The sequence below is a fragment of the Neoarius graeffei genome, chromosome 1 (assembly GCF_027579695.1).
Source record: "Neoarius graeffei isolate fNeoGra1 chromosome 1, fNeoGra1.pri, whole genome shotgun sequence".
Classification (NCBI taxonomy): Eukaryota; Metazoa; Chordata; class Actinopteri; order Siluriformes; family Ariidae; genus Neoarius; species Neoarius graeffei.
In genome coordinates, this window is record NC_083569.1 from 46,388,787 (window position 1) to 46,416,434 (window position 27,648).

The 27,648-nt window shown below is 40.1% G+C and overlaps 1 protein-coding gene across 2 annotated transcripts in view; it reads right to left on the minus strand.

Moving 5' to 3' along the window:
- LOC132893510 (DNA-dependent protein kinase catalytic subunit-like) overlaps nt 1-27,648 on the minus strand; it is a 141,865-nt gene that overhangs the window by 86,109 nt on the left and 28,108 nt on the right. For both annotated transcript variants that reach the window (XM_060932709.1, XM_060932707.1), the window contains exons 13-30: nt 27,233-27,401; nt 27,100-27,149; nt 26,863-27,003; nt 22,980-23,129; nt 22,707-22,819; nt 22,436-22,595; nt 22,184-22,264; nt 19,056-19,175; nt 18,675-18,834; nt 15,673-15,779; nt 12,446-12,536; nt 10,669-10,832; nt 9,070-9,222; nt 8,804-8,911; nt 3,457-3,683; nt 1,463-1,557; nt 1,275-1,374; nt 966-1,099 (exon numbers count right to left, since the gene is read on the minus strand). In XM_060932709.1, the coding sequence (XP_060788692.1) occupies nt 966-1,099; nt 1,275-1,374; nt 1,463-1,557; nt 3,457-3,683; nt 8,804-8,911; nt 9,070-9,222; nt 10,669-10,832; nt 12,446-12,536; nt 15,673-15,779; nt 18,675-18,834; nt 19,056-19,175; nt 22,184-22,264; nt 22,436-22,595; nt 22,707-22,819; nt 22,980-23,129; nt 26,863-27,003; nt 27,100-27,149; nt 27,233-27,401 (2,323 nt within the window). The remainder of the gene's footprint in view (nt 1-965; nt 1,100-1,274; nt 1,375-1,462; nt 1,558-3,456; nt 3,684-8,803; nt 8,912-9,069; nt 9,223-10,668; nt 10,833-12,445; nt 12,537-15,672; nt 15,780-18,674; nt 18,835-19,055; nt 19,176-22,183; nt 22,265-22,435; nt 22,596-22,706; nt 22,820-22,979; nt 23,130-26,862; nt 27,004-27,099; nt 27,150-27,232; nt 27,402-27,648) is intronic.

Sequence of the window (27,648 nt, forward strand, 5' to 3'; positions counted from 1 at the left end):
ATGTACAAACTACACGTCATGTGCACTAATACACCATCATACCATCACAGATGCTGGCTTTTGAACTGGGCACTGTTAACAAGCTGGATGGTCCCTCTCCTCTTTAGCCTGGAGGATGTGGTGTCCATGATTTCTAAAAATAATTTCTATTTTTGATTTGCCAGACCTCAGGACAATTTTCCACTTCGCTTCAGTCCATCGTAAAAGAGCTCGGGCCCAGGGAAGGTGGCGGTGTTTCTGGATATTGTTTATATCTGGTTTTAACTTGCATTAGTGGATGCAGTAATGAACTGTTTTCACAGACGATGGTTTTCTGAAGTGTTCCTGAGCCCATACAGTGATTTCCACTACAGACACATGTCTGCTTTTAATGCAATGTCTCCTGAGGGCCTGAAGATCACAGGCATCCAGTATCAGTTTTCAGCCTTGTCTCATGCATACAGAGATTTCTCCAGATTCTCTGAATCTTTTAATGATATTATGTACCACAGATGATGTAATCCCCAAATTCTTTGCAATTTTACAATGAGGAACGTTATTCTTAAATTGTTGCACTGTTTGCCCACACAGTCTTTCACAGAGCAGTGAACCCCTCCCCATCTTTACTTCTGAGAGACTCTGCCTCTCTGGGATGCTCTTTTTATACCCAATCATGTTACTGGCCTGTTGCCAATTAACTAATTTTTTTTAAGCATTACACAACTTTTTCAGTCTTTTGTTGCCCCTGTTCCAACTTTTCTGAAACATGTTGCTGATATCAAATTCAAAATGAACAGATATTTTTCAAAACACAAAATTTCTCAGTTTCAACATTTTATATGATGTCTTTGTATTATTTTCAATTAAATATAAGGTTTCCATGATTTGCAAATCGTCATATTCTGTTTTTTATTTATGTTTTACACATTGTCCCAAATTTATGGAATTGGGGTTGTACTATATCAGTGTATGAGACTTTCAGCTACCTGGCAGAAGTGGGACAAACTCATAGAAGAGCTCAAGGCACTTGTGACGACATTCAGTCTGTGGACGTCCACATTGGGTCAACAACCACGTGACCATGTCGCTGAGACTCAGAGACTGGTCTGGAGGGAAACCCCTGTGGCCCGTAAATAAATGCTATCAGTTAAATACTTCTAACACAAAGCTGGGTTACAGGCTCAATGAATCAACTATTAATTAATAAACATAAGAAAATTAAAAAAACAAACAAACAAAAAAAAAAAAACACTGCTTATTGGTGAAAAACAGTAGACATCCTCAGACACTCATACCTAGGTATGCGTCTCTTGGTGGCTTGATTAAGTGAGACTGCCTTGTGTTTGATTATCCTTTTAAGATGGTCCAAAGCACTGCAGCACTGCTGTACAGTTCCTGTAAGGATCATACGAAAGCACCAAATGTGACATGGAATCAGATCAATTATGATGCATTTAAAAAGAAGCGATAGATGGTCTCTTACCAAGTGATTTTTCATCCGAGTGTGCTAAAGCCAAGCTCTCCACAAACACCACTAGCACCTCAAATACAAACTGTTGCACAAGAGAGTCTTCCTCTCTGAGAGAGACAGACACATATATACCATTTTCCACATAAAGCTACAGTTGTGGTCAGAAGTTTACATACAGTGACATGAATGTCATCTTGGATATGAATGCCAGGGCAATATTTGGGCTTTCAGTAATTTCTTTGAACTCTTCTTTTTCTGTGGCAGAATGATTGTACAGCATACATCTTTAAAAAAAAAAAAAAGCCCACACACACTAGAATTTGGTGCACAAGTTTTAATTTTCTTTGGGGGCTTTCTGAAATCAACACTGGGTCAAAATTATACATACAGGGTCAAAAATGTACATACGCTCACTTAGATTATTAATTCAGAGGTGCTGAAACTTCCAAAATGTCACTTATCTTGCCAAGACCAAAGTCTCTTAATTTCCTGTTAGTGATCAAGATTGACTACAGCTGGTAGCTTCTCTGTGCCTTCATAAAAAGGGTTTGTTTACAGCACTCATTGGATTGACCAACACACAGTAAAATGGGAAAGTCCAAGGAGCTCAGTGCAGATTTGAGAAAGAGGATCGCAGATATACACGACTCCGGAATGTCTCTTGGAGCCATTTCTAAACAACTGCAAATTCCAAGATCAGTTCAAACAATTGTATCCAAGTTATTGTAAAGTGTAGTCACTTTGCCAAGCCACTTTGCTTCAAGAAAACCCAACCTGTCACCCTCAGCTGAAAGGAAATTGGTTTGGATGGTCAGGAACAATCTGGGAACCACCATGGCACAGACCTGCCATGAACTGGGAGCTGATGGATCACTGTCTACAGTTCAGATCACCATGGACTAAGAGGCTGCTAGCCAAGAAATAACCCCCTGCTCCAAAATTGACACCTTCAAGCTTAACTAAAGTTTGAAGCTGACCACACGGACAAAGAAAAAGCCTTCTGGAGGATAGCTGTATGGTCAGATGAGACAAAGATTGAGTTGTTTGGCCACAATGACCACCATGTACAGACGGACACTGTACCAGCTGCTAGGGGTGGTGGTAGGATCATCATACTCTGGAGCTGTTTTGCTGCCAGTGGAACTGGTTCATTGCACAAAGTGGATGGAATAATGAAGGAGGACTACCTCAGAATTCTTCAGCATAAACCATCAGAAACTTGAACACAACTTGGGAGTTACGGTACAAGAGGACAATGAACTCAAACACGCATCAGAGCTAGTTGTGGAGGATAAAGCAGACAAACATTAAGCTTAAAACAATTCCTGACTTCAACCAGATTGAAAATATATGGACCGTGCTTATAAGTCGAGTCCATGCCAAGGAAAATTAAAAAAAAAAAAAAATTGAATTGAACTCTACCAAGAAGAGTCATGAAATATCCAACCACAATTCTGCCAGAAGGTTGTTCATGGTAAACAAAAATGTTTGGTCAAGGTGAATCTTGCGAAGAGACAATTTACCCAAATATTAGGTGTGTTGTACGTATGTATTTTTTTGACCCTGTATGTATAATTTTGACCCTGTGTTGATTTCAGAAAACCCAAAGAAAATTAAAACTTGTGCACCAAATTCTAGTGTTTTTTTTACTTAAAGATGTATGCTGTATAATCATTCTGCCACAGAAAAAGAACAGTTCAGAGAAATTAATGAAAGCCCAAATATTGCCCTGACATTTATATCCAAGATGACATTCATGTCACTGTATGTAAACTTCTGACCACAACTGCATTACACGCACTATTACGCTAAAATATCCAAGTCAGGATTTCCTGTATTTTCTCCCCACACACCTAAATCAAGCAATCAAGAACACTAAATACCAAGTACAGATGTGCTAGGAGTGGGGAAAGTGCGAAATTCTGAATTGGTCCCTGATAACCTGTTTGAGACACAGTGCTCTATTAAATGCCCCGTAGTCAAGCACTATTAAAGCATATGCACACCTGAAGTGTCTGTAGATGTTGTTAAATGCCAGTGCAGCTCCCAGTCTCTTGAAAACATTGGGGTGCAGGGCAAGACTATAAATGCGCTTGAATAAGGACTTGATGTTGGCTGGGCTCTTTTGCTGCTGTTCTGGAGTGGTTTGCTTGATCGACCACTTCACAAACTCCTGAATGCAGCGGCCACTGAAATCCCTCAAGGTGCTGTCCAGTGGGTCCACCACTCCATCCTGGATTTCAAAACAATCACAGCCAAGGTTTGCAGGATACAACATTTTTAACCAAATCAAATTAGGTTAACATTGATCAAAATATCAGACTGTTCTCACTTTTATAAAAATGTGATGGGACTTTTAAAATGGAAAGGTCTAACTTGCCCTTGGGAAAATTATTTCTATCAAAAAAAAGTTATATTGCTAAAGTAAATTGTGTATTAATCCAAGCACGCATTATTACGGTATGTAAGGAATAAAGAATGTTGGGGTTTTAAAATAATTAAAGGTGCCCTTCCACCAAAAACGTTTAATACTGGCTCTTTTTGAAATACCATAGTTCACTCCGAGTTGCATATGCATGCTGCATGTGAAAATGTAATTCTACTCCCATTCCCTGTATTAGCTTATGAAAGAAAATAGTCAGAAAAACGAGCGGATCAGAAAAAGCCATACGAAGTTACGTCACCTCGAAAATTAGTATTCATGGCCTCGCCCACCTTGGCTTGTGAACGCCCACGGGAAGAAAGCGCTAGGAGAGAGACGTAATTCGCCCCGAGGCGCGGCGCGGTGCTCCGCATCAGTTTCGTTTCTAACGGCGGCTCCAGCCCGACTTTGCACGCTTGTAACTCGGGCAGGGGACGTCCCAGCCTCCCCAGACTTGGCAGCCAGCGACCTCTGCCCCCTCCCGAAGGAACCAGCACTGCCAGGGCAGGCTAGCTCCGCGCCACGGGATGCAATTCGCCCTGAGGCGCGGCGCGGTGCTCCGCATCAGTTTCGTTTCTAACAGCGGCTCACGCCCAACTTTGCACGCTCATAACTTGGGCAGGGGAGGTCCCAGCCACCCCAGACTTGGCACCCAGCAGCCTCTGCCCTCTCCCGAACAAAAGAGTGCTCCCAGGGCGGGCTAGCTCCGAACCACGGGACTTAATTCGCCCTGAGGCGAGGTGCTCCGCATCAGTTTCGTTTCAACGGCGGCTCCAGCCCGACTTTGCACGCTCGTAACTCGGGCAAGGGAGGTCCCAGCCTCCCCAGACTTGGCAGCCAGCAACCCCTGCCCTCTCCCGAACGAACCAGCACTGCCAGGGCCCGTCAGCTCCCAGCCAGTGGACGTTATTCCCCCCACACCCCCCGAGGCGAGCTCCGCTCCACCCCTTGTGCCTTGATGAGAGCCGCTGCCTCAGGGAGTATTCAAATAAATAAATAAATAACTCCCTCCCAGTCACGTGCACGCATACATGCATGCATTCTGGTTGGGGAGACAGCCCCTTTCCTCAGCATTCCCTCTCCTCTTATAGGGCGCGGTCACTGGGGAAGACACACAAACACACGTTAATTCCCGTCAGGTGCAGTGATTCTGCCACTTACCTTCCCTGACTCCGCCCTCCATTCACAGACTGCCGCTCGGCCACGCCCCCGCTACCACATCTACATTGTTATTGGTCAAAATATCGAAGTCGAGACCATAATAGCCAATCGAAACAGTTTTTACAAAGACACCCACATCCGCTTGTTCTGACCCACTGGAGGTAGCGTCGCAGTGCTGTTAGCCAATCAGTGGTAACACGTTTACTGATTGCTGTTAGCCAAATCAGAGGTAACATGTTTACATGTCATGAATATTAATGAGTAAGAGCTGAAATCCTGTCGTTCTCCCGCCACCCACTCCTCCACCAAACTAGAACAGCCTGAAATGGGAGAACCACAGCATTTTTTTTTTTTTTCACCAAAACTGGCTCACAGGGCATTCATTCATACTAGAGACCACCGCACAATTAATGAAAAAACGATGCAAGGGGACCTTTAACAACATTTCAATAACAGCTTGTGCCTGTGTGTTTTATTCATCTTATTCTACAGAAACATACTATTACATTTTTCATTCATATATGATAAACACAATATACTTTTTAATCATTTCCAGTTACATTTAACGTTGTGGAAAAGCTGCAAAACAAATTGATTCCTCCTGAAACTTCCAGTATAGCAGCTATAAACAGTCATCCCCTTTAAAGTCATCCCCTTTAAACAAAGCCTCTCATTTTATCTCTGACCTAAAAGATGCTGGTTGTCGTGTAACTCAGAAACTCCAATGTTACAGCTTCAGCTTTGTTGCAAAGTGCAGACACTAGAGAATCTTTCCAAAAACCCTAAATAAATGTCTCCTCACAGAAAAAAAATGTGGCCATATTCATGGTGACTACCTTATGATTACAGCTTTTTAATCTGTTTATGTGGAGCGTCCACAGTGTATGCTGTTACTATAGAAACACTAAACCGTAGGTGCTAAAGAAGGCAACTGGACTTGTTTGAAATCCTTGAAGAAACAATAATGTAGTCGAATGCGTGCAGTAATGTAAACCTTGCAGCTGGAACTACAGTCAGAGATGCGTTAATAGAAAATTAATCAGCAACTTCTGACCAATAAGAATTACTCATTCAACAGGACTGTGTTTTAAATGATCATAACTAATAATGTTCTAGATATTTGCTATCAGTTAGACCAGACCTGGGCATTTTCCGGCCCGCGGGCCGCATCCGGCCCTTTGGTTCATTCTGACCGGCCCGCGTAAGGTTAATTAGAAATTACAAAATAAACGTATTTTCTAATTTTACCTCATGCATGGACTGAATGTGCATTGCTTTTATTTTGAAGTTGTGTTCAACAAAAACGCAATGCGTGCGACATGAACATGACATGAAATCCCACGAAACCTAATCCCGCGATAACTACTTCCGTAATTTGTCCAGACCAACCACAAACTTGTACGTCATCCTTCAAACGGTCCAGCCAATCATATAGTGTGATGTCACCAGCAGGCGCCGGAGCCCGAGCCGATCTGTAGATCTGATTCCTACACCGAATCGACTGATGATCATCTGTCAGCTGTGCTTCGCATCTCCGCCTCAGACATTCAACCTGACTCTGATGCACTCGTTAACCAACAGAGACTAGATTTCTTTCACTGAACAAATAAAAAACACCAAATGAGGTGATTAGACTACAAATGTGGGCATCATTATTATAATATGATGTATCTTGTTTGATATTTGGAGTAGAAAGACAATATTGTGATGTCTTTATTGTGTTTTGGGGTGAATGTGACCAAAAAAAAAAGATACAAACGTTCACATTTTGTTAACCATTGTTTTGGGAAATTTGATTGAATAAATGACATTTTTTGTAAGGCAACCTCGGTTTTTCCATACTCTTACCAGTCTTAGCAGCTTGTAAAAACAATGTTATTTACTGCTTTATATCAAGAAATACAATTAATATTATGCAGGATTTAGTTCAGCCTTATGGTCCAGCCCTCCACAAAATTTTCTGTTTCTCATGTGGCCCTATGGAAAAAATAATTGCCCACCCCTGAGTTAGACTGTTACATAATCAAGATCATGAAAATGAACCTTGAATGATTTTCCTGTATTATAACGTCCATTTATGGGTGGTTCTTCGGTAACGGAATTACATTCATAGCAAAATGTGGTAACTGTTTTAGTTGCACAGGGCTCGGCATTAACTTTTAAACCCACTTGCCCTGGGGGGCAAGTGGGGGTTAATTTCCACTTGCCCTCAATACTATCACTTGCCCCCTATTTTGCGAGTACTACTATTTTTTTTTTTTAAGGAAAACCATAGAATAGTTGTGAAATGCAACATAAAATGAAGCTCACACATTGAGCTGAAGTTTGATCATTGATTAAGTTTGGTTACTTTGTACTTTTAACGGACAATAATAATTTTATCCAAAATAGTTTTTCCTGCCTTAGCCAATTTATTTTCATTTTACATGCATGCAGCTGATGTAAAGTTCAGTGAGTTTGTGTAGAACTCTCTCAGACTGTAGGTTCATTACTCCATAATGCAGAAATCATAAAATAGAAATCTATGAAGTTTGTATGAAGAAAACAATAGGGTGCCAAGACTTTTGAACGGTACTGTGTTTGAGAATATTTATATATCTTTTTTTTGTTATATCATCCACCTAAGTTTAAAGAAAAGAAAAAAACGCGCTGCGTCATGACAGACAGGATAATGTTGGAGTTTAAAATTATTGTTTAGTGTGTAGCTTGTGGGTGTTTTATATAGACCTGGCAACCTGTAACTGAATCAGTGCAGCCAATCTGTCATGACGCAGCACGATGGTTTTGTTTTTTTAACCTAGAGGTGGATGATATAACACAAAAAAAAAAAAAACCACGATATGTAAATATTTTACACAGGACTGTGTTCCTCTGATAACAGAAACAAAGCTGTTATCAAAACCAAGCACAAACAGCGCAAAAATTAACCATATTGAAGACAGATTAAGCCTCGCTTGCATGAAAGATGGTGTCTGTCTGACCCCAGCTGTAATTATCACATGATGCGTGACGTCATGCACAAGGGGTCTACAGTATAAACAGTACGCGTACCATACTACAACAGCGGGGGTATAGAAAATAACTTACAAAGCAGTAAATGAAACCAAGACTAAGAAAACAGCCAAGATACAATGGCGGATACGTAGTGAGGGACACTTTTAGGAACTGAAATAAAAGATCAAAAAGCCTAATTTTTGTGGTGCTAGTTCATAAGATATGCTCATTTCAACTTGCCCGGTCGGGCACGTCGGGGACATATCCCACTCGCCCGAATGCATGTTTCACTTGCCCCCGGCAATCCTTAATGTTGAGCCCTGTTGCAGTACTCAAGATAATGGTATGAAATTAAAATTTACCCCATACAGTGTGATCTTTTGACCCTAAAAAAAAGGCATAGAAAAATCGGCTATGTTTAACTCTCAACGCAAAATCTTAAGTCAGTAATAGAATTATGACACACACACAAAAAAAAAAAACAAACCCTGAACTTTAATTTCTTAAAATTCAAACCAAGATTTCTCTGAAGCGACATTGCTGTAATTGGGGTGATGATTTTTAAATATGGTTTCGGTACATTTTGCTTTGGATTCCATACTTTAACAATATCACCGAACTGAAAAGTTAAGGCAAGCTTAATCATTACGTAATTTTGGCCTCTCTGCTGAAGAATTGCCCTAATATACCTTTAAACAGAAATCAGGTTCTCTTCACAGCAAAACAGCTCGATAGCTCGTTACATACTCTGTCTGTAGAAAAGAGTGATTATTTACCAGAATGGCTTCCAGCACAGCTACTGTGTCCTGACTCTCAAACTTTTTGTTGTTCGTAAACCAGTGGATCAGCTGCATCACCAAAGGCTCAAACAGCTGTCTTGTCACCTGAGAGAAGTGAGCAAGTACATACATGAAGCCTTAGACTGCTGTTATTACAATTTAAAAAAATAATAATTCACTATATTGAACTATACAATTCGGTTAATTTCATGTGAAGTGACACATACTGTATTTATTTTTCATCAAGTGCATATCACACAGACCTGATCAACATCACAGGCTAGGCGTAGTAGCACAGGGAAAACCCGTTTGTGCAGATTGTACATGGGTGGAGTTGACTTCTCGCCCTCTGCCATCTGAGCTCCTCTCCCCACCATATACACCACCAGACTGTGGAGAAGCTCACACGCTGCCACCTAGAGCCACACAGGAGAAGGTGAGCTCTAGCAGTCCTAATGATGCCATATAATACCCTAACAATATACCATAGAAGAGTCAATTAAAAAAAAAAAAGCTGTAATTCAGTGACTCTAGCCAAATCACTTTCACTTACATCAATTATTTAGCTGAAGGCAGTTCATGGGTTCAGAGATTAGCTACAGGGCTAGAGGCATTAGCTCAGAAAAGGGAGCACTTTTACAGATGTTCATAGACTTCAGATTTTATTTACCTTCTCTGCTCTAATTAGCAGACTGACGACAGAGCTTGTTTTAAAAAAAAATCTACAATGAAAATTTTAAGTTTAAAGAACAGTGAAGCATGTGTTTATTCTACTGTATCAAATTCAAAACTACTGTATCTCAAATGTTCTAAAACCAATCAATCATTTATAATAGCTGTATGTTGAGCCACAAACTACGCACTCATTATTCAGCATTAAAAGCTAATTGTTGTCACATTTCTGTTATGTTAGTCATAAATTACGTTGCATGGCATTTAGCAGACGCTCTTATCCAGAGCGATGTACAACAAGTTCAAAAGTCAGGTACACAAATGCCCCTTTTCTACCAAATCAGATCCAGGGCTGGTTCGGGGCCAGTGCTTAGTTTGGAACCGCGTTTTCTGTTTCCACTGACAAAGAACTGGCTCTGGGGCCAGAAAAACCGGTTCCAGGCTAGCACCAGCTCTTTGCTGGGCCAGAGGAAAGAACCGCTTACATCAGCGGGGGGAGGAGTTGTTAAGACCAACAACAATAACAAGACCGCGAAAGATCGCCATTTTTAAGCGCCGAGAAGCAGCAGCTGTACAAACGTGAAGTCATCCATTATTATTATTATTGTTGTTGCTGCTGCTGCTTCTTCCGTGTTGTTTTTGCTTCGATATTCGCGCCAAGGTTTAAGCAAACGTAGCGACGTAACTGACGTATACAGCGACGTAACTGACGTATACAGCGATGTAACTGGCGTGGCTTCCCTTAACACCGCGAGGTATGGAAAAGCAAACTGGTTCTCAGCTGGCTCGCAAGTTGAATGAGTTGTGAACCAGCACCAGCACCGGCCCCGAACCAGCCCTGGAACGGATTTGGTGGAAAAGGGGTATTAGTGATGAACTTCTAGACAAGAAAGTTCTAGTGCCAAATGAAGAAGTGACAGAACAATACTTCGTGTAATATTCCGTTGAAGTACCAACACTTAGCAAACAGCCAACGAAAACAATTCAACCAGACAAATGAGCTGACAAAATACAACTAAATAGAGCAAAATAAAACTCCAAAAGCTAACACCAGGCTGCACAGTACACAACTTGGACTGGTCAATAACATGAAAATAATTCTTGTGAATATAACCACAAATCTAATATTAAAATTGAGCAAGTATCCATGTGAGATTTCTCAAGTTGATGAAATGGTCATATAGACATACTTTAGTTTGCCTGTCACTAGAAGAGAGAGCAAGCTCGGCGGTTCTTGGCAGGAAGGGATCCAGGTAGATTTCAGGCTTAATGTCCTTGAATGGCACAGCAAAATTTAGCCTTTTCTCACTGTCCCATGCTACAAACTGTCTCATCATGTCCTCTGTAGAAATGGCTAGGGAAAAGGAAACGTGCAACGCTTATACTCCTAACACAAGCAACACTCAAAGACATAAAAATGTTAAATAATTACTTCCACCAACAAGCTTTGTTCATCTGCCTGTAAACAGGATTGCACAAAACCTACAGACCCAGTTTCCACAAAACTTGGTGGAAGGGTGTAGCATGGGTCAAAGGAAGAACCCATAAAATTTTGGAGCGGATCAGTGTCATGAGACGGATCCATGAATTTATGTTCACTTTCGCTAATGTTAGGAGATACAGCATCTGGCCTTGGCAGAAATCTGCACTCAAAACTTTCATAAATCTTAAAATCCAGTAGATGCCAGTGAAGTTCAATTGTGACAAAACAGAGCCAATGTAGGAATATGACAACTCCATATCACAATCCATATTCACAGGTAGCAGTGGTTTTCTGGGATACACATGTAGGCACATAATAATTTTGGAAACATATTCAGACATACAGTACAGTGCAAAAGTTTTAGACACATGAAAAGAAATGCTGTCGACCAAAAATGGCTTAAAAAATAATTTAATTAAATGTTTCAACATTTAAAAAAATAAATAAATACTATAAACGGCAGTAAGCCATAATAAATGGAACAAAGTCAATATTTGGTATGAGACGACCCTTGCTTTAAAAACAACAACAAAACAATTAATTAATTTAAAACAAAAAGTAGTCTCCGGTACAGTGAGTGCAATTTTATAAGGAAATGAGCTGTAGGTTTTACTGAGCATCTTACAGAACCAGCCACAGTTCTTCTGGACACTATCACACTCGCTTCTTTATTTTGCACCAAAACCCAGCAGCCTTCATTGTTTTCTTTCTTAATCTGAAAAGTGCGCTCTTGTGCAATATACTGCTCAGTTTTTTCTGTAACATTTAATTTTGTGGGCAGCACGGTGGTGTAGTGGTTAGCGCTGTCGCCTCACAGCAAGAAGGTCCGGGCTCGAGCCCCATGGCCGGCGAGGGCCTTTCTGTGTGGAGTTTGCATGTTCTCCCCGTGTCCGCGTGGGTTTCCTCCGGGTGCTCCGGTTTCCCCCACAGTCCAAAGACATGCAGGTTAGGTTAACTGGTGACTCTAAATTGAGCGTAGGTGTGAATGTGAGTGTGAATGGTTGTCTGTGTCTATGTGTCAGCCCTGTGATGACCTGGCGACTTGTCCAGGGTGTACCCCGCCTTTCGCCCGTAGTCAGCTGGGATAGGCTCCAGCTTGCCTGCGACCCTGTAGAACAGGATAAAGCGGCTAGAGATAATGAGATGAGATTTAATTTTGTGCTGGAAAACAAACGTTTAGACTCTAAAATGTTTTTGTACTGACTCGATAATGAAGTCATAAAATAGAACTCTATAACAAAGTTTCTATGAAAAAAAAAAATAGGGTGCCTAAGACCTTAGCACAGTACTACATAAAAAGTGGTTGCAGTTGCAGATTTGCACACCACAGAAGAGTCGACTATTGTCCTTCAGAGAGGGCTGTGCTCTCATTTCCTTATGTTCTTTATGCAATCTGTACAGTAATCCACCATATTTACATTTTTGCAATAAAAATTCCCCCATGTTTGTGAAATATTTGGAGACTTTTTTCTAAATCAGCTCACCTGTAACCAAACTTCTGTTCAGTTGTCCTCCAAGATGGCCTAAAAGCCGCACCACTCGCCGTCGTACTGCAGCGATGGGAGGCTCGTCTCCCTGGTAGACCACAAATTACAACCAGATCAGCCTTCACATGTATTGGATTTAAAGCCACCAACTTCCATTTTGCTCAGTCTTATATTTAATACACAATGAATGTACCATATGTTTTACAACACTTTATTACAAAGAAGGAAACCATGTAACTATAGTGTACCAACTAGTGAATAAAGAGTAGTTAGAGTATTATTAATGGAAACAGTACTACCACAGGGTTAGAACAGGTTCATTGTACAAAAAGTACAAATAACATTATAGATTCAGGCAGGTTTTCTTATTTAATTTTAATAAAATGCACCGATATTTTAGTGTCACTAGAAGTTCTCTTTAACTTCCCTTGCATGTTCAACTGCATTTTTTGCAAAACCATTTTATTTAGTTCAGGGTTGTAGTACTCGAGTCCAGGACTCATACCCCAAGTTTATGGACTCATGACTTGACTTGGACATGAGCACTGATGATTCGGACTGCATTCGGATTTGTAAATTGGAGACGAGGACTCAGATTTTTTATTTATTTTTTATAACATGCCAAAATAATTTAGCACAAGACATTTATATCTGTATTAATTTTTATACAAATTTTGTGCAAGAGAATGCACATTCACCTGTTCATATGTCATGTTCAGGAACAAACCAACGTTAAATGGCGCTAAAATGCCTGGAGAAAAGCCGCTAGGATCGTCCGCTTTGCTTATACAGACTTCTCATGCAGTGGGAAAAAATGCACTGCTAGGTGTTCCATATGTAGAAGAACTATCGAGGAGACGACGGGGACAACCTCGAACTTCAATCGTCATTTGGTAAGACTCCACCCAGAGAAGGAAGTCACACGCTATATTCATTGCTCTGTTGATAGTGGGCGGGGCTTGCTGACCGATGAACTAGCTAGTATTAACCCTCTCATGTTATTTGCCCTGTTGATAGTGGGCGGGGCTTGCTGAATGACGAACAAGCTTTTTATCTAAAATGGAGCATTCAAGCAGTAACGTTTGTCCAACACAGTAGCAGAGACTGTTTCATATAAAGGCAGCAACAGCCACTGTCAAATGGTGCAAGTGGAGTCTTATTCTCGGACTCGACTCGAAATTTTCTTGAATGACTTGGACTTGAACACTGGGGACTCCAGACTGGATTTGGACTCGAGGTTTAGTGACTCGACTACAACACTGCTTTAGTTGTAAATACGACTTTACTCAATTCCACTTTGACAGACAAGCTGCCTTGCCCAAAGGCTTAAACTTCATTCTGGCAAATCAGGAAGTATAATCATCAGAGATTGCCCAAATGAGGACTGAGATACAAAAAAAAAAAATCTCTTCCATAATAAGAATTTTTAATGCGCCATTATACCCATTATACCTACATATACCTAGACCGCTCACTGTGTTACGATTTATCTTTATATAAAACGTGTCTTGTTTGATGCATTTTGTATTCTTAAAGCAGATATGCAGAGCCATGGCCTCAATTTCGTTTATAAATGCCTTGAGACCTCAAGAATGGCACAGGAATAGTTTTAAGCATGAACAATAAATCTAATACAGTAATTTTTATGATTAAAGTGATTTATATAGGTAGCGGTCTGAGTGAATGACCTTGACGTCCGTAACGTCACAGCAGGAAATCTATCAGTCTCATCGCCATTTCCGCTATACTAAAAAACAGAGCTGACTGCGACTCCGATCCTCCGTTTTGAGCTAATTTATCACCATGCCACATTGATGTGTTGCTGGCCGGCGCAGCAACACGACAGAAGCTGGATTTACGTTGCATTCATGGCCCAAGAATGTTCAAACTGCAAAGATTTGGACGCGTTTTGTGAGAAGTTCACGGGCACGTTGGGTGGCTACGAAGTGGTCTCTCCTCTGCTCTGCACATTTTACTGAAGACTCGTACGAGACCTCTGATCTGTTGAGGAGCGTTAGCTATAAGCTCATATTGAAAGAGGGTGCAATACCAACAATTAAAGAAAACTACAAGAAAAGGAAAGTATTTATTTTATTTATTTTAAAAGGAAAGCAAGTTCAGTTGCACCAGTCCTCTCAGAGTGAGACGAGGTTTGTTGCTAAAACCTGGGACGGAACGGGACATATCGCTCAGGCAGTGACCTCCCTGCAGTTGTTGCTAAAACTGGTGACATCCCGTTCCGTCCCAGGTTTTAGTAATTGCCTTAGCAGTAATGGCGGAATACATAGTATGAAGAAAAAAGTGAATGAGTGGAGCAGCCGTCTGATTTCTAAACTGGATATTGCTGCCATCTCGCCCTTACATGGAAGAAGTGAATGAATGGACAACTGAACAAACAACTGAAAGTCAGATTGTTTCAAAAACAATCGGCCTTCAAGAAGCGAGAACACATTTAGATGAATCCTTGTAACTTGTATTGTGTGTTTAAGTTAGCGGTATAAGATATAATTTAATTTGCTTCAGAATGTGATTGTCTCAGTTCATCTGATTATTTAATTCGCCTTTAACGTTTTAATCAGTGAACATGCATGCATGTATATGTATGTTGCATAAGTTATAACACCCATCCTGCTTTAATGAGAGTCAAATCAGTCTTAGTTGAGCGAGTCGGTAACGGGATTTCTTACTTTCACCATAAATTTTTATGACTTTAATAGCTGTAAAAGGTCTCGGGCTTAAAACCGGTTCCCGCTGTGACGTCACGCGCTCAGGGCTGGCTGGATCAGCAGGGCAGCTCCAATGCCAACTTTACGGTCGACTTTAACTCTCAAAAATATATTTTTATTCCCATTTATGCAGCACACAAGAGTCAAGGATGGAGATACTATCCACTCAGAAATTTATTTTAAAATAAAGGGTCTGTGTAACTCCTTTAAGAAGATAAATAAATGTTCATGCAATCTATAATTTAATATTCATCACGAGTGTGGCATAAAGGTATTTTATAAAAAAATATTCCTATACTTAAAAATATTAGAACTCTATTCTTCCCCATTCACTACTTATTACATTGTAACTACACACCATCACTGTAATGAGAACTTTAAAACAAATTTGACTAAAACTGAAACTTAATCTACTGTCTAGGAATATCTACGCTTGTGCATGTGTGTAACACATTACGACTGAGACAAACACACAGAGCTGTATGAATGCAGGGTTACCATGGGCAGGTGTTTGGACTTCTGCAGGAGCCTCATCATAACTTTGCCGTAACTTTTTGCAGTGCCTGCTGACACGAACGTCACGTTCATACTGCTCTCATCCTTATCTGATACGGGAGAGATTTTAACATTCGTGAAATATTATGTTTAATTTGTTTATTTTAATGTACGTTGTACATGCAGAGAATGAAAGACATAAAACTTTTATAAATATAAACATATAAACTTTTATAGTAATATGACAACATGGTATAGTTTGTAAGCACGTAATGATTCATGATTTGATTCAATTCATGATATTGGGTTCACGAGTCGATTTTCCCATGATATTTTTGAAAAAAAAAATATAAAGAAAATTTGATTCCCCCCCTCACCACCCGCAAAAAAACTGCATCAAATATTCCTTTTGTTAAATAATAAAAAAAACAACATTTAATTTTCTTAATAACCATCAATAATTTTGTTACCAACATTTGTAAAGGTTGGAATAAAATATAAATCGTTTATTGGCTAAATTGTTCCTTTTATTAACAATGAAAAGTGAACAAATCGGCCTTTTCTTAACTTGCACGAACATTTCTTCTACCTCCATTTTCTTCAGCTTTCAGTAGTCTGGAACAAGAGAGCGCCAATTTCTTGTTAAATCTATTTATACAGTCAATTGCAAAACAGCCATTTAGCTTTTTTGGATCTGTTTTTTTGGGTTTCACGTGCAGTCACGTGTATTCACGCTATTTAAATAATATTGACTGGCTTTTTTTCATGGTATATCAGATATATTCCATTTAGCTAGCATGCAGAATGGAATATCATGCTAGCTGAATGGAATATAACTGATATACTGTACCATGAAAAAAAGCCAGCCACTATATCATTTTACATACACATTCCTTTCGGGTGTTCAGCACATCATTCTCTTTCAAAATTCTCTCAAAATCTTCCGCATTTAACAAGGTAAACCTGGCGGCCATGATTGTTTACAAATTGTCACAGTCACCCGCTAGCACGGAAGTTTTACGTCTCAGAACTGTGACGTCATGTCTTCACAACCATGCAATATCGTAAACCATATTCAGCATTCATTCTCCATTGGGTAGAGTAACGTAATACACGTAGGATAAGTGATATACTACAGGGAGTGCAGAATTATTAGGCAAATGAGTATGTTGACCACATTACCCTCTCTATGCATGTTGGCCTACTCCAAGCTGCATAGGCTTGAAAGCCTCCTACCAATTAAGCATACCAGGTGATGTGCATCTCTGTAATGAAAAGGGGTGTGGTCTAATGACATCAACACCCTATATCAGGTGTGCAAAATTATTAGGCAACTTCCTTTCCTTTGGCAAAATGGGTCAGAAGAGGGATTTGACGGACTCAGAAAAGTCAAAAATAGTGACATATATTGCAAAGGGATGGAGCACTCTTAAAATTGCCCAGCTTTTGAAGCGTGACCATCGAACAATCAAGCGCTTCATTCAAAATAGTCAACAGGGTCGCAAGAAGCGCGTTGAAAAAAAAAGGCGCAAACTAACTGCCCGTGAACTGAGGAAAGTCAAGCGTGAAGCTGCCAAGATGCCACTCACCACCAGTTTTGCCATATTTCAGAGCTGCAACATCACTGGAGTATCAAAAAGCACAAGGTGTGCAATACTCAGGGACACGGCCAAGGTAACAAAGGCTGAAAAACGATCACCACTGAACAAGACACACAAGATGAAACGTCAAGACTGGGCCAAGAAGTATCACAAGACTGATTTTTCTAAGGTCTTATGGACAGATGAAATGAGAGTGAGTCTTGATGGGCCAGATGGATGGGCTCGTGGCTGGATCAGCAAAGGGCAGAGAGCTCCAGTCCGACTCAGACGCCAGCAAGGTGGAGGTGGGGTACTGGTATGGGCTGGTATCATCAAAGATGAGCTTGTGGGACCTTTTCGGGTTGAGGATGGCGTCAAGCTCAACTCCCAGTCCGATTGTCAGTTTTTGGAAGACACCTTCTTCAAGCAGTGGTACAGGAAGAAGTCAGCATCCTTCAAGAAAAACATGATTTTCATGCAGGACAATGCTCCATCACACGCATCCAAGTACTCCACAGCATGGCTGGCCAGAAAGGGTCTAAAGGAAGAAAGATTAATGACGTGGCCTCCTTGTTCACCTGATCTGAACCCCATAGAAAACCTGTGGTCCCTCATCAAATGTGAGATCTACAAGGAGGGGAAACAGTACACATCTCTGAACAGTGTCTGGGAGGCTGTGGTTGCTGCTGCACGCAATGTTGATCGCAAACAGATCAAAACACTGACCGAATCCATGGATGGCAGGCTTTTGAGTGTCCTTGTAAAGAAAGGCGGCTATATTAGTCACTGATTTGTTTTTTTTTTTTGAATGCCAGCAATGTATATTAGTGAATGTTGAGTTGTTATATTGGTTTCCCTGGTGAAAATAAATGCGTGAAATGGGTATATGTTTGTTTTTTGTTAAGTTGCCTAATAATTATGCACAGTTATAGTCACCTGCACACACAGATATCCTCCTAAGATAGCTAAAACTAAGAAAGCCCTACTCCAACTTCCAAAAATACTCAGCTTTGATATTTATGAGTCTTTTGGGTTCATCAAGAACATAGTTGTTTTTCAATAATAAAACTAATCCTCAAAAATACAACTTGCCTAATAATTCTGCACTCCCTGTAATGATATTGCATGCTATCAAACCAAATGAATGAAACCTGCTAGAAGGGAATAGAATATGTTTTTATTCCATCAAAAAAGTGCCCTGTATGTACAACGATGTATGTTTTTCCACTTTCTGCTGTTTAAACAGTGTAATTACAGCCAGGAAAAACTAAGAAATTACGCAGTCTCGTAATTGTGAGAAATTTATTTAATCTATTCAAATCTTCATAAATTTGTATCACTATTTATAGCTACACAATATATAATTTCATGTGTTTGGGGTGGAATTAAAACCTACACATGCTGAGAAAGTGAAAGTGCTCTCACCAGTGCTGGTGCCTGTCTTTAGGTAACCGTCCAGGTGAGGCAGTATGTCTATATAGTGGGGCTGGATGATGGCGGGAGATATGTAGGAGGACCACGATTCCAGAGCATCCAGTGCTGTGGTGGCCAGAGGGGCGTGGCTGAGACCTAGTCGCAGAGCAGCCTGACACACACACACACACTTTCCCAGTGGTTCATTTTTTTTTCTTATTTTGTTTGAACCTGGCGACTTGTCCAGGGTGTACCCCGCCTTTCGCCTGTAGTCAGCTGGGATAGGCTCCAGCTTGCCTGCGACCCTGTAGAACAGGATAAAGCGGCTACAGATAATGAGATGGGATGAGGTTTTGTTTGAATGGAGAAGTGCAAGAATTATTTCGTTCTAACCTGTAGTGCAGGAATGTATGCTTTGATGTCCAAAGCCACCATGTCAGGATGGAGAGACAGCACAAAAGTCAGACATGCAGCCAGAAGCTCATCTTTATACTGTTTAATACGCATACACACCTGTGGGGAAAGCCAATTTATTAAATGCATCAACAGCATCCTCACTTTATAGACCATGAAAATATAAAAGAACAAGTGAAAGGAAAGAAAGACAAAAGATTGCTTCGTTCCATATTTTGAATGCTCAGCATTTTAAATCCTTTTACAATTGGATTTGAATTTCAATAATTTAATATTCAAATGCTTTCAAATATGAATTGGCCGATTAATCTTCACTTCCACAGAACAGGCTTTAACAGTACACTACGGCTTCGTATCACAAACACAAAATGACGACTAACGTTCTAAAGTTAATTTATCATAAAACACGCTTGGATTTCATTAAAATGGCATTTCTTAGATTACCCAAAATTCAGGTATAAATTTAAACATTTCAATTAGTCTTCACACAGGATTAAAAAATAAATTTCAGATTCTGTCTTGGCTAAATCCCGAACTGCTTTCTGTTCACTATAAGCAGTAGAACATAACTGCATTTTAAAACCCACCAGTGCCTTATAAGCTCCAATTAGTCAACATTTTGGATTTGACCACATAAAGAATGTTTTAGGAAAAAGTCTTAGGCACCCTATTTTTTTTTTTTTTTCACACAAACTTTTATAGATTTCCATTTTATGACTTCTACATTATCGAGTCAGTACAAAAACATTTTGGAGTCCAAACGTTCGTTTTCCAGCACAAAATTAAATGTTACAGAAAAAAAAGTTTGTATCTGAGCAGCATATTACACAAGAGAGCACTTTTCAGATTTTAAAAAAAACAGAATGAAGGCTGCTGGGTTTTGGTGCAAAAATAAGAAGCGAGTGTGACAGTCAAAGTGTCCAGAAGAACTGGGGCTGGTTCTGTAAGATGCTCAGTAAAACCTACAGCTCATTTCCTTATCCAACTGCACTCACTGTACCGGAGACTTTTTTTTTTTATAAAGCAAAAGGTCGTCTCACATCAAATATTGATTTTGTTTCATTTATTATGGCTTACTGCTGTTTATATAAATTTTTTAAATGTTGAAACATTTCATTATTTCTTGAAGCCATTTTTGGTCGACAGCATTTCTTTACATGTGCCAAAGACTTTTGCACAGTACTGTATATATCCACACACACACACACACACACACACACACACACATACACACACACACACAAAACCAGTCAAAAGTTTGGACACCCCTATGTTTTTCTGTATTTGAACTATTTTCTACATTGTAGAACAATACTGAAGATATCAAAGCTATGAAATAACATCTGGAACATATATGGAATTATGTGGTAAACAAACAAGTGTACAAAACAAAAACGTTTCATATTTTAGATTTTTCAAAGTAGCCAGCGTTTACCTTGATGGTGCTTTACACACTGTCGGCATTATCTTAACCAGCTTCATGAATGCTTTTCAATTAACAGGTGCCTCGTCAAAAAGTTAATTCGTGCAGTTTATTGCCTTCTTAATGCGTTTAAGATCAAACAGTAAACAGTAAATAATAAAAAGACAGTAAGCAACCCTGTTCCACAACTGTAGTAATCCATATTATGTCAAGAAGTGCTCAACTACGTAAAGAGAAACGACAGCCATCATGACTTTTGGACATGAAGTGACTTTTAGGGCCCGTTTACACGAGGACACTGTCGGGTAAAAACGACTAAATATTTTATCAGAAGTGCCTTTCGTCTACACGGGGACGGCGTTTCCGAGGCTGAAAAACGGATAAAATTGAAAACGCCTTCCAGAGTGGATAAGTTAAAAACGGCCCCCGTTGCATATCCGTCTAAACTACCCAATACGCGAAACTCTGCTCGGATCTGCTCACGTCGGGTACGCGTTTACGTCATACATGTGTCATATACTGCACATGCCAGCCCGGGAAGTAAGAAAGTAAGTAAAAAAGTAAGAGCATGTCTGATTACATCGATCCAACAGACCTTCAAGCTGCTCTGTGTTTTAATGCAGTAGATGTGTTTTCCTGCTCACCCGCCCAGCTGGAGCTCCTCAGTTTGGTGTCGCCAAGTTACACACACACACGTGCACGCGCGCGCCGCCTATTCAAGCCGCTCGTGAAACCATAAACCCGAGACTGAAAACAAAACTAGCAGCCGAACGGATTTATTTTGCTGAGATGGACACTGCCTTTTCTCTTCTTCACCGAAACAAGAGTGAGTGTTACTTAATAAAGGCAGATTAAAAGAGTTTCGGTTTGCTCCTGCTCCTCCCTCGAGCACTACAGTACCTCAGCCGGACCGGTGTTCTGTAAAGTTATCCTAGCAAGTTCTCATACAGACCGTTTTATTATTCAAAACAAGGTCATTACAAATTATTTGACTCGGCCAAAGACTCGACCAATACGCACAAAACATAAAAATCGGCAAATGCGTGAAATTCTCACCGATTTTCTATCAGCCCAGCTGATCGGTGGGACAAAACTACTGTTGAATTTTCCTACCCTCCTGGATTTCGCGCATGCGTAGTAGGCTTGGTAGGATAACTTGACAGAACAGCGGCGCAGATGTGCAGATCAGACAAGACAGAAGACGTTGCGCATGCGTGCAGACATAGCAGAGACATTTATGCGTCACCGTATAGACGCAGATTTCCTCCTTGAAAACGGTCGTGTAGACGCGGAAAAAAGTGAGAACGAAAACGGACTTTTGCGTTTTTGTTTTATACCGTCCCCGTGTAAAGTGGGCCTTAATTAATAAAAATAAAGAAAAAAACATTGAATTCAAAGGTGTGTCCAAACTTTTGACTGGTACTGTAATTGAAGGTAAATATGAACTAAAGACATTTATTCAGAGCCTTCTTCCTACAGTGTGCCACAAGGATACGGAAAAGTTTAAGAAAACCTGTTTTAAGTCAAATACAAGATCTTAAACTTTTAAATGTGGGTTTTTGCCTTCGAAGAGGTAAATATTCGGAAAAAATAAGACTGAAATAGTAAAATTTGTTCCGACAGCCCTGGGATCGATTGATAAATTAAGTGAGAAGTAAATAATAAGAAAACAGTAAAACCACACCTCCTTGCCAAACTTCGAGACGAGCGCAAAACAGGCGCTTCCAGCCCAGGAGTCATCACTGATGCTTTTGGGGCCTTGACCCTGAAAAATACAATGATGGACAGAGATGAAAACAGTAAAAAGGACTGCATGCAGATTTTAAATCTGACTGATTGTGCTATTGTCTCAACATACTTTAATAACAGAGATAATAGACCTAAATGTTGATATGAAAAAATGTTTTAGCACTACGAAAGCAACTGCAGGCTTCACCTGAAAGTATTTGATCTTCTTGGCAATGAGCATCGAGAGAGAAAGAAGCTTGTAGAAGCCGCTGACCAGAGGGAAACGTATCGACTGAAGGATGAGCTCATGGCACAGAGGGTAAACCCACTGAGTAAAATATTCAGGGTTCTTTGATGGAAGTAATGCACTATAAATATACCAGACAAATCAATTAATCACACTGTTAAAAAGGGGTTTAGAGGATGACCTCTATATTCGGTATTCTAAAATAATGCACGTACATGTTCTGAGAAAGTACCTGCAAAAGTCGACTAAATTTAGAAAGGCAGTGAAATCTTTGGGTTTGTTGGGGATCAGGTTGCTTGTGGGATCAGATGAGGGCTTAAATCCAGAGCCCACGTCACTCTGTCCCTGGGAAATGTGCAAATAAGACATACAAGAAGTACGAGAAGCTTGATTTCTAGAAAGTTGCTTATTATAGTCATGTACATAAAGAAAAGGATAGAAGGTTTTATCATTCACATCAAAATGCTTCTTTCAGTGTGTGGAGCCGTTTTCGTTTTGTCTCTACCTCGTCATCTGTGTTCACTTTCTGCAACGAGAGATCAAGCTTTTCCAAAATCTTCATGATAGACTGCACCAGTGCATCGTACAGGAGCATGTTCAGAGCTTTCAGGCTGTAGTTCCTGGTTAATGCAGCATCATCAAGAAATCTAGTGTCCTAGATGGAGGAAAAAAAAAACCTTTTCAAATGTACACAGATTTGGACAGAGAATAAACAGGTTATTATTATTATTTTATTTTTGCTTTTAAACGTGCCATTTTGCATTGTACAGGGTGTCCAAAAAAAACCAGAAGCCAGTAAACATAAAACTACTTGTACTTAATTTTGTATTTATTACTTAGAACCTACGTGATACATATTCGCCCATACGCGCTACGAATTTTCTCAGCCGCTGTATCACACGTTTGCGGATTTCGTTCAACATATTCACAACATTGGTTCCTGACAAATTTTCTGTGCACAGATGAAGTCTTGGGGGTTTTTTGGGGGGTTTTTTTTGTAACTCAATTTTATTTATATAGCTTTTTACAACAACCACTCACAAAGATCTGGTTGTAGATTTAAATAGCAGCCACGTTCATACATTTTAGTTTAAAAAAAACAGTTTTAAAACAAAAGTGATCTCCATCCAGACTAGCGTTTTAGTTCCATATCAGAAATAATCTCCGTCCATACAGACATACCTGTAAACGCATGTCACATGACCATTCATGTACAGTAGGCATGCGCGTGCCAGGCATTACGCGTGACAGTTTGTTTTTGTTTTTTTTCTGGAAAAGTATCATATGTTAGTCAGCATATCATATGAAAATTAAATCCAAATTGCTCTCACTGAATGCAGAACAACATACTTTTTACAGTATTAAAATATGTTTATCCGTTCTTGAGATATTACAAATCAAAGATTGGGGGAAAAAAGTTTTTAGAAAACCTCCGTAATATTATGTCTGAGGATCACATGGTCCAAAACGGGCCTCATTAATGCAGGACATCAAATGTTTTTTTCTTAAGAACTTATTTTTCAAGATATTTACATGGAAATTGGCAGGCACATAGATGGTTGTATACTAAATACAAAGTTTGAAAAATTACTAAAAAAAAAAAAACCAGGCAAATTAGTATTTAATTAGCATTAATTATGCTAATTAGGTAAAAACGTGAAATCGGTACACACTCTTCTTCAAAGTTTCACCAAATGGCTTTATTTGTGCAATATAAAGCTGATCTTAACTCTCATTTACACACTGCGAAGAAGGAGAAAATCAATGTTCATTATAAAATGTGCATAAATAAGCACTGAATATCATTCACATCTGCCATTCTCTATCAAAATAAAGTAATAAAAAAAAATATTTCTAATACCCTCTTTGTGCTCTGTAGGCCTTTGTATTTCTAAGTAGGGCCTACTAGTGTTTATATGAAAGAATATATACATGTTATTTACCAGCTGGGAGGTCCGTATCGTGAAATACCGTGACTGAGGTCTTGAAAGTACTGAGTGAGACCCTCTGGGCCGAGGTCACGGTTTTTCACCATACGGACCGACCTTAAGCTGGTAAATAATATATTTATTTTTTTCTTTACCAAATCCTAACAGAAAACGAGAGCGCCCGAAAGGGGAAACCGAGCCGAGCCGCCATTTTGAATCCTCATTCACGGCTGTAATGCAAATGGCTTCTTCCTCTGTATACAAGTGCACTTCCATGGCAGGAAAAAACTACATTTTGCTGCCTATGTAGTCCCCTATTTATACAAAATTGAGTCATTCAGGATTCAGCCATGTTTTTGCTCGGCATTAGCAAGTTAGAGGTTTTTAGCTTTCTCCTGAAATGTTTTCTTTTATTTCTTCTTCCTCAGGGTAGTAAAACTCGCTTTCGCTGTGAAGACTGTCGTTATCGCTATCCATGCTGTAAAATTAATGTTATTCTCCTGAGAAATGCGATAATAAATGTTGACAAGAATTGCTACTATGTTGGTTGTTGTTGTGAACGAGCGAGTCGCCAGAGGTCCGTAACAGGGGTCCATACTGTAGGATACGGACCTGCTCGCCAGCCAAGCAGAACGCAGGATTTGGACCACAAAAAAAATAAAAATGATTTCGATTAATATTCACAGTTTTCAAGGCAAACCTCCAAAAAACTGTGAGATCCACATCCAATAAACAATTCTATTTAATTGAATTAAAATTGACACTCACAGTTCTGACTTCCGTTTTTTTTTTAAATCTCATTCCGACCACTAAGAGCTCAATATTTTTCATCAAAACAACTCCAGTTATACTCTGAAATATAGTTATTTATTTACATGAATCAGTTTGATTTGAAAAAATAAGTCGGTGAAGCTCTGAAAACTCATTTCAAAGTCTCCCGTGAATCATATCAAAACTAGCTGAGGGAAAATTTTGCTGAATATTTCATCAGAAATAGAGAGAGCGAGAGAACATCCCTATAAAAGTTATCTGATTGATATTCATTAGTAATCCAGTCAGAAATCGATCGAGAGAGAGAGAGAGAGAGAGAGAGAGAGAGAGAGAGAGCCTGACTGCTTTCCCGTGACTCAAAAGCACCGGCAGTTTCCCGAAGTCCCGCGACCAGAGAGTGTACTCTATTGTACCCACTTCAACATGTCGTTACTCCCAAAGTACTGAACAGATCTTAACCAGATACATTTCTTTGGGAAGCAGAAATTATAAGCTTTTTTAATGATGGTATTCACAGTAGAAAATATTCAAGAGTTTAGCAATGACATTTGGAAACTTAAAGGAGCATCCGCATGCACAATTTTCACAGCACGGCCAGCAAGCGTCTGATATGTTAGGAGTATGACAAATCAGGCAAGGAGACGTTGCGACTGATGAGACCAAATGAGGAACCGAATGTGGGTGTCTGCATTATCATTTCCAAGCGTCTCTGTTTTTGCCCATCCAGACTAAAATGCAACCCGGAGTTTCCAAACTAAAACAGGGCCAACAGTGTTTCCAAGAATCTCCGTTTTAGGGACTCGAACTCCAGAGTAGTATGGATGCTAGGCAAACACGTAGCTAAACTGAGTCTTAAAACTAAAACATATTAATGTGGACAGGGCGGCACGGTGGTGTAGTGGTTAGCGCTGTCGCCTCACAGCAAGAAGGTCCGGGTTCGAGCCCCATGGCCGGCGAGGGCCTTTCTGTGTGGAGTTTGCATGTTCTCCCCGTGTCCGCGTGGGTTTCCTCCGGGTGCTCCGGTTTCCCCCACAGTCCAAAGACATGCAGGTTAGGTTAACTGGTGACTCTAAATTGACCGTAGGTGTGAATGTGAGTGTGAATGGTTGTCTGTGTCTATGTGTCAGCCCTGTGATGACCTGGCGACTTGTCCAGGGTGTACCCCGCCTTTCACCCGTAGTCAGCTGGGATAGGCTCCAGCTTGCCTGCGACCCTGTAGAACAGGATAAAGCGGCTACAGATAATGAGATGAGATGAGATTAATGTGGACATAGCGGTAAATCTGTAAAGAGAAAGCCAGAGGCGAGAGTGGCAAGGAAAAACTCCATGACACAGTATGAGGAAGAAAGCTTGAAAGGAAACAGACTCAAACCAAACCCATCCTCTTCTGTAACACTGCATAGTGGGCTTATAAATCATTACAATACTCAAGTGTCGAGTAAAGCAGAATATTACACGTGTTCAGTATGAGAACGTTGTGAGTTCTGGGATAAGCACAGGACAGTTTTTATGATTACAGCAGCAGGTCATAGGTCTATAGTATCCAGGTGAGATTTTCCACTAAAGAAAGGGTGAGACTTGGACTTAAACTGTTCTCATGAAGTGCAAATCTGGTGGGACCAGCTGAAATTGGTTACATTTTCATTAAAAACAGAGACCAATGTTTTGCAAAAAAAAAAAAAGTCTCACCTTCATATTTTCACAGTCCAGAAGCTCCTTGAAAAGATCCAAATAATCCTTAGAAGATGGAACCTTCCATTTCCCAGAACGCACCACTGTTGGCTCAGCTTCCTCTTCAGTCCTGACAGAACTCTGAGTGGCACCTTCCTCCTTCATAAAGCAGTAGAAGAAAATAATTTCTCATCAATATGAGAAAACCATAATCTCAAACCCTGGGCTATCTAATACAGACTAAAATAAGATTACCTTTACATAAGCAACTGGTTTCGAGCACACCCGAATCAAGCCTTGATGAACTGGGGGATGAGAAATATAAATGTGGCCATGAGAAAAATGTCCTACGGCTGTTACATGACAGCATTTGGAAGATGACGCTTACCCACAGAGCTGGTGAAACTCCAAAGCACTGGGCCCCTGGCTGCCATTGCGACAAGAACCTTGATGATCGAGCGACAAGTGGTGTACTGCATTTTCTGACTGTACTGAGGGAAAGTGTCTATCTGGACCACCAGGAGGCGCTCAAGCACTGATGTGTACACTTCAGGAATCTAGAAATTCAATTCAATTCAATTCAAGCTAGTCACTTGCCTTCAAATTAATCAAGCATAGACTGAACAGTTTCACATATAAGCTGGATTATCTATAAACAGGACTAAAAGGGAAATTTAATCAACACAAAGCTATACTGCCTTTCAGATTTTTCAGGTGTAGGTCATAAAAAGAATTTTCCCTGACAATTATTTTTGTTTAGTGGATGGAAAGCTACTGAATTTGAATCACAGACTTCCAATTTTA